Below are 13055 nucleotides of genomic sequence, written 5' to 3'. Positions count from 1 at the left end.
TAACTCGCCCCCCACAGACACACACACACTTACAGACACACTCACTCACAGACACACACACTCACTCAGACACACTCACTCACAGACACACACACACACTCACAGACACACACACACGTAACAAGGACTAATTGTAGTATAATGTAATACAATAAATAAACTTATGTCAAAAACGAATGTTCTTTCTAGGAATTTATTCATTTTTTTTTTAAAGCAGGGCTAGGTGGCGAGTAGATTTTTTTTTTGTTCGGCGAGTAGATTTTTGGGTGATTTGTCGACCACTGTATATATATCTATATATATAGATATATATATATATAAATCATGATTTGCATGCAGGGGCAGTGGAGTATAAGATTGAATCACTAACAATGTTTCTATATAGACTTCATTCTAGTTTATGCGGCTTGGAAGAGTTCTCGGGATGACGGTGAAACCGGAGTTGCAGGTATGTTATTGTGAAATGGCCGGCATTTCTAACACGTTACAACCGCTAAAGTAGCCGATCTACAGGTGTAGTAGGCGTTATTATCCACCCCACAGCTCCGTTAACGCACAATAACTTGCACACAACATTTTAACTTGTTATTGTCATGATTAACCCACAATAATGTTAATGCATTATTACGTCTCGTGTTAGCACAATAACGCACACAACATTTTTACCGTGTTATTGCTCGTTAACACATAATAGTGCATACAAAATGTTTACACGTCCTTGCCCCCGTTAACACAATAACGCACACACAAAAATGTTAATGCATCAGTGCCCTGGTTAACACAATATCACACAAAATGTTAACGTGTTCTTGCACCTGTTAACACAAAGAAGCGATCACCGCTACTGAAAAACACTTGTAGCGAATGCGTTATCTCCTTCAGTTATTACAGAAATAATGTCTTTTATGTTAACGCATCGCATTACGGGCGCAATAGCATCTTGTTACATCTGTACAACGCCCAGTATATATGTTTGTTCTTTGCTAGTTAGAAGCCCACATCGACGACGCATTGAGAAGACATGAGCTTCACCCGTTGGAAGAATTTCTGCAGAGTGAATCGTGTGACGTTTGTCCCCAGAAATGCAGCAAGCAGTTGACAGCGAAACTGGACAAACTGATTTGCAGGGTATTTCAATCCTATATATTTCACGTTTACAGCGTAGTTATCCCCTGCTGGGTACGTCATGAGCGCTGTCACACCAAAGGCCCTTAGGATGTACCTGGAACATTATAGGCACATGCTCCTTTTTCTTGGGGAAAATCGGACTGATCCTCCACTTCCGTTTCCGGCATCCGGGGCCTGGTCACAGTCATGTAATCGCTCCTGGATCAATCACAGGACCCGAAATTGCCGGAGGACCTGGCAACACCAGACTATGACACGTGGGCGTGAGATTTTCTGGGGGGTGGGCTCCGCTTACAGAGGCCCCGCACTCTTCCCCAAAGCATTTAAATTAAATGCCAGGGATCGCACGCAAGGCCTCTGCAAATTCCCTTATCTTGTCTCCGGCGGCTTCTGGCGACACGTCGCCATGGCAACATGTCATGAAATTACGTCGCGGGGGTCACATGACGTGAAGTTACCAGAACGTCGAACACAAGGTAAGGCGGGAGAGTGCGAGCCGGGGATCGGGGAGAGCAGGCAAGGGGACGCAGTGGAGAAGGTTTGCGCACCCCTGTTCTATAGCATAGCCATGCTTAGTAAATATGGCCCTATATATTTAATGATGAAATGCTGCTGCCAGTTTTTGCAGTAAATGTTATGCATTTTCAGATCAGTGTCCTTTGGCTTTGCTAGATAAAAACTGTCCAGTGTTTGCTAAAATGTTGTTATGTTTTATTTCAGGAGCTTGATAAGAAAGAAATAAAGAATGTTTCAGTCTTGCTAAATGCTATATACAAGTATGGAAAAAGTATGACCTCAAATGGTGAAAACTGGCTAACGGCATCAATAAAACAAGGGCTTGTTCAGAAGATAAGTGTTTACCTGCAGTTTTTCTTGCCTTTTATTTCTGTGTTTGTTAATATTCAAGTCTTCCGCCATGAAGCACTTTCCAGCGCTGGAAGACGCCTTACATTCGTGTCAATGGCGGACTGTACAGCGTTTCCCAGTTCCAAGAGGTGCCTTATAGCTGAAGACTGCTTAATAAATGCGGACCATTAGGCCTGGGACATGGTGCAGGGAGCGGCGCTGGGCAGCGCTGACGCTCACCTGCTCACGCAGGAGATTTTTCTTGTCCCTCCATGAGCGTCAGCGAGCGCGCTTGTGTGCAGGGTGGGAGCCGGGCGGGAGGCGGGGCTAGAGCGACACGTCACGGCGCCGACTTCACGGACTGCCATTGGCTTCTGGCAGTCACGTGACCGGCCCTGCGCTTGCATGAGCGGCAAAATTTAAACTTGCCTGTCTCCTGCATTTCCACACGCCTCCGCACGCCTGCGGAAGCGCCGTCTAAAGCCGCGATGATAGGGTTAATGTTTCCCCTCAGCGCGGCTCAGCACGGTCTTTTTGACCATGTCCGAGGCCTTATGCTTGTAATCATGATCCATTGTAAATCCTTTGAAATTATGTCACAGCTTTCAGGTGCTAGTAAAATATCGGTTTCAATGTCTTTCTTTACATGATAGTTTGGTTTGAAAAGTGCACAGGAATTCTGGCACATGGAGGAAAACCGAAACATCAAGCACTAATCAACCTGGTGGAAGATTTATTTGATGTCGTTATGGTATGAGGCTTTACATTGCGTTTATATTTAATTTGTAACAGGTGATAGAAAACAAACTATTTCTGACTCTTGCGGGAATTGTTACTTCCTTTTTCAAAGCCCCGTTGAAAAGTACCAAAATAAATCAGGCCTTTACAAGTGCAGTTCCGCGTAACTGGCGCATATATTTTGTGTGTGTGTTGATTTAGCACAAAATGAGAAATACTAATCGTTTTGAAAGAGTGAAAATCAAAAACACCATGTGAACCATTCGATCTCATTACTAACTTTGTGCTCATTTGCGTGTCATTACCCAGAATCCCTGGCTGCAGTAGAAGCATTATATGCTAAGGCCTCGGCCAGGCATGGAACGGGCGCGTTGGCGCTCGTGCGCTGCGCCCTGCTCGGCCAGGTGATTCGTGGCCGGCTAGGCGTGCGGCCACGACGTCACGGAGCTGGTTCGCCCTCATCGGGCGAACCGCTCACGTGACGCGCTTGCGAGCAGCAAAATTAAATTTGCTTGCTCTAAGCGCCGAGCGGGCGCAGGCGCTTGCTCACGCTGGCCACACACATTATCGCAATGTGTTTCATTGCGGCCAGCGTGAGCCCGCCCGCTCAGCGCCACCCTGGCCGAGGCCTAAGAGATCATGGGGAAAAGGAGACCTGTCCGGGACGTGTGAATATATTCACAACGTGGCATTTTTGTTGCCATTCCTAACTTTGCAAATGCTCAACTTCAGCAATGTCTTACAAGCCAGTGTAAAACAGTATAGCATAATAATGGACTGCGGCTTTGTACAAACATTTCTATGTATACTGTGTTAAGGACAACGGTTCCTTCCAAACTGTTTCTATCCTGCATTTTGCCTTTTTAACCATCATTTGAAAAATCAATGTAGCACCCTGCAACCCTAGTCTGTCAGCCTGAGTTTTTGAATTGCACCGCATATTTTGCAATACGTATGTAGTTATTCTTCATTATACCAAACCTTTCTATAGTATATGTTTAATTTGTAGGGATTGTAAACTCATTACAAACAGGATTCATAAAATTTTGCTTTCAAATATTTTTGTTGCAGATTGTTCATGACCACAATAATGATGGTAGGTGAGATTAACCCTTTCTATACAAACTGAGTTAACACTTTGGTAGCAAGGAGTCTTATTAACTTTTTACTTTGTTTTATTTGAATAGGTAAAATCCAAATACTTGAGAATTTTATTCTGAGAGCTTGTTCCTTAATATCTGATCCAACGTTAAATACTTTTATTAAACAAGAGGTAAATTATACGTTTTATATTTTCATTACAAGAAAACAATTGTGATCACATTACCATCAGAATAATACTATGTCCACCAGGGGAGTATCCCGCACTCCTAATAGGAAAAGCAATACAAATGGAAGCTATGAAAAATAGAGATTTATCTAAGTGCACACGTCAAATAACAGACAACTGAATAAAGGGAACAGACACGACAAAAATGTATACATATCTCAGATACACAAAATGTGCCTATAATGGTTATGTTATAACTATGACATGAGCACAGAATCATACCTTGTATACACCTGTAGTGTTTTCATTAGGGGATTCGGGTCCCTCTCTGATGTCCACCGCACCCGCATTACTCTATTTGTCCTTTAGGTGGTGCTGTTTGCCCATTTGTTCTATGGCAGTAATACTGTTTGCAGTCATTGCTAAAATAGATTGCAATTCTGTTAACACGATTATTGATTGGCTCTTTTTCGAATGTAGTCATATGCCATATGTGGAGATATTTATGGAAATAGTGTAGTGACTTTATTATAAAATGACACTACATGCAGTGATTAAAGCAGCACTCCCGGTGGTATTTCTTGCTTGTTTTATTTATGTTACTTACAAGTTTGAAGTAGGAGGTGTCCTGAGCTGAACCCCCGTTAATTTCAGCTAGGGGGGACCCCCTGCTTCCCGAGATACGTACATCCGTAGGGGCTGCCGGTGTCTCCCATGTTTAAATGTCGCTTGTCACGCGGGCCAATAGGAAGCCGCAAGGGATGACATCACGGCTTTCTATTGGCCCGCAAGACTCGGAACATTTAAAGCAGCCGTTATGGTAGCCCCAACAAGCCCCGTCAGAGGTGCTACCTGTAGAGATACCGGGACCCCCTTACTGAGGTAAGTATCTTGGGAAGCAGGGCATCTGCTGCTGTGTTAATTTCAGCTCCGGAGACCCCCTGCAGCTCCGGAGACCCCCGGCTTCAATTATATAACTAAAAAAAAAAAAAGCAAGATATGCCGCCTGGAGTACTCCTTTAATACCTCTTTTAAGTTGTATGTTTTGAAGCAATGTGTAAGACTTCCTGAGATGGTATATACACAGCCTGGTGATGGGAGAGTGGAGATTAAGGGGCTTATACTGTATCAGACAAAGCAGCTGATCGATCTGTTTCAGACAATATTCCCCATTCTTTCAGCTGTTGTATGTAGAAAGAGACCCTCTAAAAAAAATGTAGGTGACATTTTTGTGGCCACATTTCCCAGGCTGTGCTGTACACGCTGTGTAATGCGGCAGGCAGAAGCATCTAGGGGTCCCATGTTAAAAGGGACAAGAAGGGAAACACTGTGAGTGCTCATTTGCATGTCATTACCCAGAATCCCTGGCTGCAGTGGGAGCACTGTATGCTAAAAGATAATGGGGAAGGGCAGGGTTTGCAGCCCTGTCTGAGACATATGAATGTGATCACACATGGGGTTTTTATTGACAATTTTCCTGACGAGTACATTCAATGAGCTGTCCAACAAACAGACAGAGAGCGCGACAGACACTTGTGACTGACAGATATAGATCTGAATGTTTAGTATTTATATTGTCTTCTAGGCGGTGCGCAAAGTGAATGTCATGCTCGACACAATACCTCAAGACGTCAGGAAAAAGATCCTTTTTACGCAAGAGATGAGCTCTACCATGTAAATATTTACACACTATTATATGCCGGAGTTAGGTGTCATTCATTATTCTGTAATCCGCTTGAAATAGCGGCCAAAGTGCGCTGCGTCTAGGAAGCCTAAAGTAAGGTAACACTAATTCTTTATAAAGCAGAAGTAGCATCACTTTATATTTATAAAGCTGCCGTGTTAAAGTTATATATTTAAAGAGCTGTCGCTGTGTTATCCAACAGATTTGGTATAAACCTTTCTACAACGAGACAAAACAAACTTTGTTCCAAATGGGTAACAGGTTTAGGCATCAGACACAGCAAGGCACTGTAAAAAAAGGGATTCCCTCATAGCATTTTTTACCTGAACTAAGGGGGGGGGGGGTTGTCCCATGGAGCTCGTTGGTGGTCTCCTGGTTCCAGAGACATTTGTAGGGGGGGGGGTTTTGTGCCGGCAGCTGACACAACAAACTACAAATATGGCTACGGTCTGCAAACACTCCTGCGGGGGGTGGGTGGGGGGTTCTTCAATAGAAAGCCCCGAGGTCGCCTCCTGGTGATGTCACGGCTTTTATTTCGGCTGCCGGTTGAGTCCTGACCCCAGGTGGTCATCTTGATATCCCAAGATTGCGGGCAGGAACATGCTGGCCGCTCTTGAAACCATGGGCGTTCGCTCTGCAAACCCCACTGTTCTGATAGAAGTAAAACATTGAAATAAATAATAATACTAAAATGCTTCTTTATTTAAATCTAGTATTCAGCAACAGAACTTGTTTTTTTTTTATATATATATATAACGGAAAATAGAACTGAAAAATAAAGCGTATTGATTATTTCTGTTTAACCAATACATTTAAATAAACATTGTTTGGTGCTATTTCGCAGGTCCGCCATGGGTAAAAGAATTTTAGATGCTGGAGGTAAGTCAGCTTGTTGTCTGGTAGGATTTTGAAATCTCAAATTTCATTTCAAGGGGATATTTTAAACTGTTGGTTTGGGGTCTTGGTCAGTGCTGAAAATCCTATTGTTTCACAGATTATGACCTGCAAGTGGCAATTACAGAAGCTTTATGCAGGATGACCTCCGAAAAACAAAGAGGAGACCTTGCCAGGCAGTGGTTTCCTATGGGATTTGTGACCGACGCGTTTAAAGGAATAAAGGACTCGGACTTCGAAACAGTACGTTTCATTATTACATTTTTAGCGATTAAAAAAAAAAAAGTAAATTTCTCTAATTTGCCTCTTGCGGTTGTTTTAAAAGGACTGCAGAAAATTCCTTAATCTGGTGAATGGCATGCTGGGTGTCAAACGAAGGTAACAATGTTACACATTTTATTTCTTTTTTACATGTACGTGTGCATCTGCATTTAGAGCTGTTTCACTATGTCATTTAAAGCTGCAGACCAAGCAATATCCTACTTGTGTGGTTTAAAAAATAAAAATTAAATCAGTTCTGTACTATGAGAAAATACTTGTAGCATTTGAAGAAAAAAAAACAATTCTGACGTACATTTTTAATGTATTATAATGTAACAAGCATTTTTTGTTTCTATAGTAACCATTTACAAAGTCACATCTCCCTCCTCTTCTGAAACAGGCTCTGGCACATCCCTTGTTGAGCCCTGCCCTCTCTCTAGCAGTGCACCAATTGTATCTAGTGACTGCCTGGTCACATTACCTTACCCACAGAACTTTGCATCTTTGGTCCTCTTCTGCTGCACTGACAGCCATTTAGTGAACCGAATCTTCGCCGATCGATCCCAGGAGAACAGATCGATCGACAACTTAGCTAATTACTTATCATTGTGTGGATTGTATTGATGCACATATTAAAGGGGGTGTATATGTTCTAGACCAGGGATGGACAACTCCAGTCCTTAAGGGCCACTAATAGGACAGGTTTTAAAGATATCCCATAGGGGCGGGCAAACCATTGCTTATTGGCAGGGAAAGGGTTAAAGGAGCAGGAACTGTCATCAATACGCTCTTTCTGCCCATTAATCCCACTTCATTTGATAGTGATCTAGTATCTTTTATAAAACACTCTCCCTTTGGAAATCCAAATCATTTGTGCGGGGCTCCTTAAAAATGGCCAAGAATTGACGTCATTTTCTTGTATTTCCCATTGCAGCATTCAGCACTTTTGGGTCTATATGTGAGAAGCCATTAAACATTAACGCCTTCACTGCCAAAGCGCGTTGCTGGAGTCTGGCAGTGATGGGGTTAACCCAGGGGTGGGGAACTCCAGTTCTCAAGAGCCACTAACAGTCTAACAGGTTTCCAGGACATCCCTGACTCAGCACAGGTGGCTCAATCAGTGGCTCAGTCTTCGACTGCACCGCCTGTGCTGAAGCAGGGATATTCTGAAAACCTGACCTGTTGGTTGCCCTTGAGGACTGGAGTTGCCCACCCCTGTTCTAGACCCACAAAACTTAAAACGCCACACTGTGTCTTGAGTAAGGATATTCCTTTCCTCCGGTCACCCCTACAATCCTTCAGAAAGTGACAGCTGCATAGAAAACTTGGCTCGCAATGCTTCTTCCTCCTATTTAGACTATGAGGTTATGTTCTGTTCCATTTATTATGTTATCCCTTTTGCCGTCATGCAGGCCTGCAATATGCATGGCGTTAATGCCATTTCTGTTCTTGCAGAGTGTTTACCTACCCCTGCCTTTCAGCCTATCTAGAAAACCACGAGGTAACCTCATTTCACTTCTCTACAAATTCGTTTCGGCATATTAGCTCAAAAACTGCATGACCTGATATTATAATGCATTATTCTTATAAAGCTTTATTCTAATACAGTATTATGGCTACCTACTTTATCATACATAACTAATGCAGTCCTGTATTTGTAATGTATTTATGTACTTGGTTGATTATAATTGTTACATTTATACAACTGCAGCTTCGTATACCATCTGATGAAAAGTTAGAAGAATTTTGGATCGATTTTAATGTCGGTACCCAAAGCATTTCCTTCTACATCGCCACAGATGACAATGGTGAGGTAGGACAGTATTGTTTTTCTTCATTTGCTTATAGAACATATCAACTCGTGATTCATGACCAAAAGAAGTGTCATTGCTTTTTTTGTAATAAATCCAAAATAATTTAGTGGAAGGACAAACAAGCGTGATTGCGTCTGATAAATAGGTCACGGTTTGACATTTGTAACCGCGTTCCTTCACACGAGCAGGCGGCATTGAATAAGGATGATGACCGTGTCAATTCCTAGAGCTATATATTTTCGTAGCAAATTGAGGTGAAATAAATCCTACAGCAAATGATGCCGAACGGAAGTATTGACATTGTGTGTGTCCTCTAACCTTGCACATAACGACCCGCTTTTGCAATATATTTGTTTTTGTTATGAAGGATTACCAGTGGGAAACAGTTTGCATCACAGAAGAGGATGTGGAGGCGTACAATGTGGAAGGTACCGAATTTGTCAGTATCTATGAAAAATGCTCCCTGCGAATTGCTCGTAATATATATATATATATATATAATATTTATTACAATATTTCCACAATATACTCTTATGTTTTGAACAGAAATAGGTACTAAGAAGTTGTTAACAGTTGTTCTTAGAAATCCAACAACCGTTGGCCATAAAGATGGGAGTCAGATACGAATATATTTTGATTCTGTGTTGGATATTTTTGATGTTACAAGAAAAGTGTTTGGTTCCAATAAATTCAAGGTATGATTTTTTTTTCTTCATTAAGATGCTATTTTTTGTTGTCATGTCCTACACAGATCTACTTGCATTGCATACACATGATTAAATAATGAATACTAAACCAAATGTAATTATATTAAATTGTTAATATTGCATTTAAATGCCACACGAGCTGTCAGTATATTGTATGCTGATATACTACACATCTCTCTGGAAGAATACTTCATGGATTGTTTATTTTCTGCATCTTATTTGTGATGTGCTGTATACCTAAAATGTTTAAAGGTTGAATTCAGAATTCGTTTGTTAACTATTTATTTGGTTTCCATAGGGATTTACCAAAAAACAAACAGTTTCTGTAGCAAAAACAGCAGTACACATACTTTTTGATGAAAGTGGATCACAGGTAATTAGCATTACAGATTATTTTGTGTAAAAAAAAAAAAGAAGCAATATGCAATACAAAGTGATTTTATTTGTACAAGAAATGCTGTTTTGTAGTGACTAATTTCAGCAAATATTTGACATTCCTAAGAGATGTCTTAAAAATGAAAAAAAAAAATCCTCTACTTTTTCACTTTTATAAATGTTTAGAATGTTAAGGCCTTGCTTTCAACATTGTCATTTTATTTGTCAGAAATTGAAACATCCAAGAAAAAGAACCCTGTCTCACATGTAAATGTTATTAATAAGACGCCTTCGTTAATGACTGTTGTTATCACAAACCGCTTCCATTTTCTACCAAAGTTTATTTCTCAAGGGAAAGATTTTAATTGGCATAGCGAAGCCTTCAAAGTGAAGGTCAACTCATTGTAACGAACTAATCGGAGATATATATAGAAACATAGACTGTGACGGCAGATAAGGACTTCTTGATCCACTTAGTCCGACCATTTCCCTTTCTGTTGTACGACCTCAGACCGCATCAGATCCCATAGTTCCATATTTAGAATAACAGCTAGATGTCTATCCCAAGCAGGTTTCAATCCCCTTCCTGCGTTACCACCTCGGTTGGGTGTTTATTCCACAGATCTACCACCCTTTCCATGAAGAAGAACTTCCTCACATTTCCCCCGGAGCCCCCCACCCGCCAAAAAAAATCAATGATATTATTAAGCCTTTTTACAGTATTTACTATGGTATTGTGTTCGATACAAATAAAATAAACAAGCATGATTGAGTAGGGATAAAGTGGTAGTTGAGCACATTATGTTTAAAAGAAATGTCATCTTGACCTAGAAGAAGGTCAAGGATAAACAAGGTCAGGCATGGGCAAACTCACAGAAAAAAAAGGGATTTTATACATGAAAGGTTAATTGAACATGAATAGTTTAATGTACAGTACAAGCTCATACAGTATATACCCTGGCTGTGGTGTTGTGTGTTTTTGGGTTGCTGCTACATTAGAGATGCAAATGTTTGGGACCACTTACTCCCATCCTCAAATATCATCATAGAACTACCTCAGTTTAAGACTGAGAGACACTGATTGAGCCACCTGTGCTGAAGCAGAGATATCCTGAAAACCTGACCTGTTTGGTGACCCTTGAGGACTAGAGTTGTCCACTCATGGTTTAGGTAGTTCTCTGAGGGTATTTGTCGATAGTAGCAAGTGGTCCTAAAAGTACAAACCTGCGTCTTTGAAATAGTTAACCAAGTTTGTGAACACTGTATTCGGTTTAGATCCTTATTCCTGAAAGCCAAGTATCCATTTCCTCCGCAAAACACGTAACAGAACCAGATGTTGAAAAAAGCAAGATGAAAAATCAGCTTCTTTCAACAACTTCAAACCTCAACCAGTGCACTAACCAGGACGACAGTAATCACTCAAAGGCAAGTATTTTAGTGAAAATTGTTGATTAGAATGTATTTTTACGAGGCAGATGTAATCAATGATCAGCATTTAGAGGTACTATACTTTTGATCATGTTGAGATATTCGTTTCTTTGGGAAGGAAGCATATAAACCTAATGGGTGTTGTAAACAAGCAATGCAACATTTCCCAGACCGGTACACGTGCTAGAACTCTGCACACATATTTGGGGATAACTTACAGGGATGTGAGACGTTTTAGAAGAATAAGGTGCTGCAGCATTGACAAAAAGGGATGCACGATGTAGTCAGACCTTAAATATATTCCCCAAAACATTATTTTATCATTTATAACCCCTAACTCTTCCTACTAAATGCCTACAATATGAAAGTATGTTACACACCCGTTTAAATGTGCCTTCAATCGTATCTGTGTATTAGTTATCCCCTAGGGTAGGGGAGGCCAACTCCAGTCCTCAAGGGCCACCAACAGGTCAGGTTTTATAAATATCCCTGCTTCAGCACAGGTGGCACAGTCTCTGACTGACTGAGCCACCTGCGCTGAAGCAGGGATATACTTAAAACCTGACTTGCTGGTGGCCCTTGAGGACTGGAGTTGGCCACTCCTGCCTTAGTGGACTGAAGAGATAAATAAACTATAGAAATTAAGAAAAATATGTTACTTTCATGTTTGTTCCCCAAACATTTGCCAATTTTTTTTTGTTGCCAAAATCAAGTCATTTAACCATGCTGTTTTATGTTGGTATATTATATTATTTCTCAGTTGGTTACCCCCAGTAAAAGTAAAGTTTCAGAAGCATCGATGATTATTCCTATCACAGGAGGTTTGAATATGAGAACCCCGTCAGTGGTATCTAAAACATGTGAGTTAAACTTGTGATATTTTAAACATATCCACCTATGCTTGTTTTAAAAATAACATCTCAACCTTTTATGCTATCTCAAGGAAGAAAATATAAAAGCTGCCTGGGAGATTGAAAAGAGTGAATCTGACCTACAGTATTCATTGATTAAAAGCCTTATTAAATCAGTCACAACATATATTTTGCTACGTGGTCTTTGAAAAGAAATAACATGGGTCATGGTATAATCCTGACGTTGTAGCATCAGATAACTATTTTAAAAGGGAACCATGTTGTTTAAAACCACACGTAATTAGTTTGTTTATTATTTTCTTGTGATATTTGAAACTTGTAGTCGTGCTTTTTCACGAATCACAATGTCTTTTTGCAGCAACGCCACGACAAGGACGAGTTAAACCCCCGTTAGAAATGATTCATTCCGCTGAAAAGACCAGCATACCAATTTCCACAGTAAATAAAAGTGTGCGCAACTGGGGCAGGTCCAACGACAAAATAGAAACCCAACACTTTCAGAAGGTACTTGGGAGGAAAACGTCATTCTGTTCCGGATATGTGCTCTATTGCATTCAGACTTTAAATAGGATTATTTTTGTATCTTTAGCTTATATCCGCTGCCCAAGTTGTGGAAATGATGCAGGCTGATGAGGATGTTGGGATTCCGGAGAAAGGAGAGTGGGGTCAGTATTCTTTACCCTAAATCTTTGTTGTGTTGTCTTTTCGTGCATCAGCTGCATTGTGATTCATGTTTTGGGTTTTTCTAGATGAACATACAGAGATTGTGCCGGATACAGATCCGGGTGGCAGAAAAGATTCACCTCTGTAAGTACCATAACGTGTCTTCCTACCCGCTTTCTTTTCCTTTTATTTTACTTAGGGGCTTATTCTATGTCAGCCGAAGCGGCCAATAAGACCGCATTTCCCCATTCACTTCCATCGAGAATTTCGTCCGAAAACGTCCTGAGCGCTCGCTGAGCTCATTAGTGTTTTAATCCTTTGAATGGTAATAACTTTGGTTGATAAAGTAACTGCACAGTTGTGAAAAGTTGTATT

At 40.9% G+C, this 13055-nt stretch overlaps 1 protein-coding gene across 1 annotated transcript in view; it reads left to right on the top strand.

Annotated features, from left to right (window-relative positions):
* Positions 1 to 13055, top strand: part of SYCP2 (synaptonemal complex protein 2) — a 51876-nt gene that overhangs the window by 1245 nt on the left and 37576 nt on the right. Inside the window, exons 2-21 of the mRNA XM_075572606.1 lie at positions 386 to 448; positions 988 to 1128; positions 1849 to 1979; positions 2623 to 2725; positions 3784 to 3808; positions 3900 to 3985; positions 5568 to 5656; positions 6511 to 6545; positions 6661 to 6803; positions 6886 to 6938; positions 8277 to 8322; positions 8533 to 8634; positions 9003 to 9063; positions 9182 to 9330; positions 9641 to 9715; positions 10993 to 11142; positions 11906 to 12005; positions 12376 to 12521; positions 12607 to 12682; positions 12767 to 12824. Coding sequence (XP_075428721.1) covers positions 401 to 448; positions 988 to 1128; positions 1849 to 1979; positions 2623 to 2725; positions 3784 to 3808; positions 3900 to 3985; positions 5568 to 5656; positions 6511 to 6545; positions 6661 to 6803; positions 6886 to 6938; positions 8277 to 8322; positions 8533 to 8634; positions 9003 to 9063; positions 9182 to 9330; positions 9641 to 9715; positions 10993 to 11142; positions 11906 to 12005; positions 12376 to 12521; positions 12607 to 12682; positions 12767 to 12824 — 1817 coding nt within the window. The 5' untranslated portion in view covers positions 386 to 400. The remainder of the gene's footprint in view (positions 1 to 385; positions 449 to 987; positions 1129 to 1848; positions 1980 to 2622; positions 2726 to 3783; positions 3809 to 3899; positions 3986 to 5567; positions 5657 to 6510; positions 6546 to 6660; positions 6804 to 6885; positions 6939 to 8276; positions 8323 to 8532; positions 8635 to 9002; positions 9064 to 9181; positions 9331 to 9640; positions 9716 to 10992; positions 11143 to 11905; positions 12006 to 12375; positions 12522 to 12606; positions 12683 to 12766; positions 12825 to 13055) is intronic.

This window comes from Ascaphus truei, chromosome 15 (assembly GCF_040206685.1).
Source record: "Ascaphus truei isolate aAscTru1 chromosome 15, aAscTru1.hap1, whole genome shotgun sequence".
Taxonomy (NCBI): Eukaryota; Metazoa; Chordata; class Amphibia; order Anura; family Ascaphidae; genus Ascaphus; species Ascaphus truei.
This window is presented reverse-complemented; position numbering and strand designations above follow the sequence as displayed.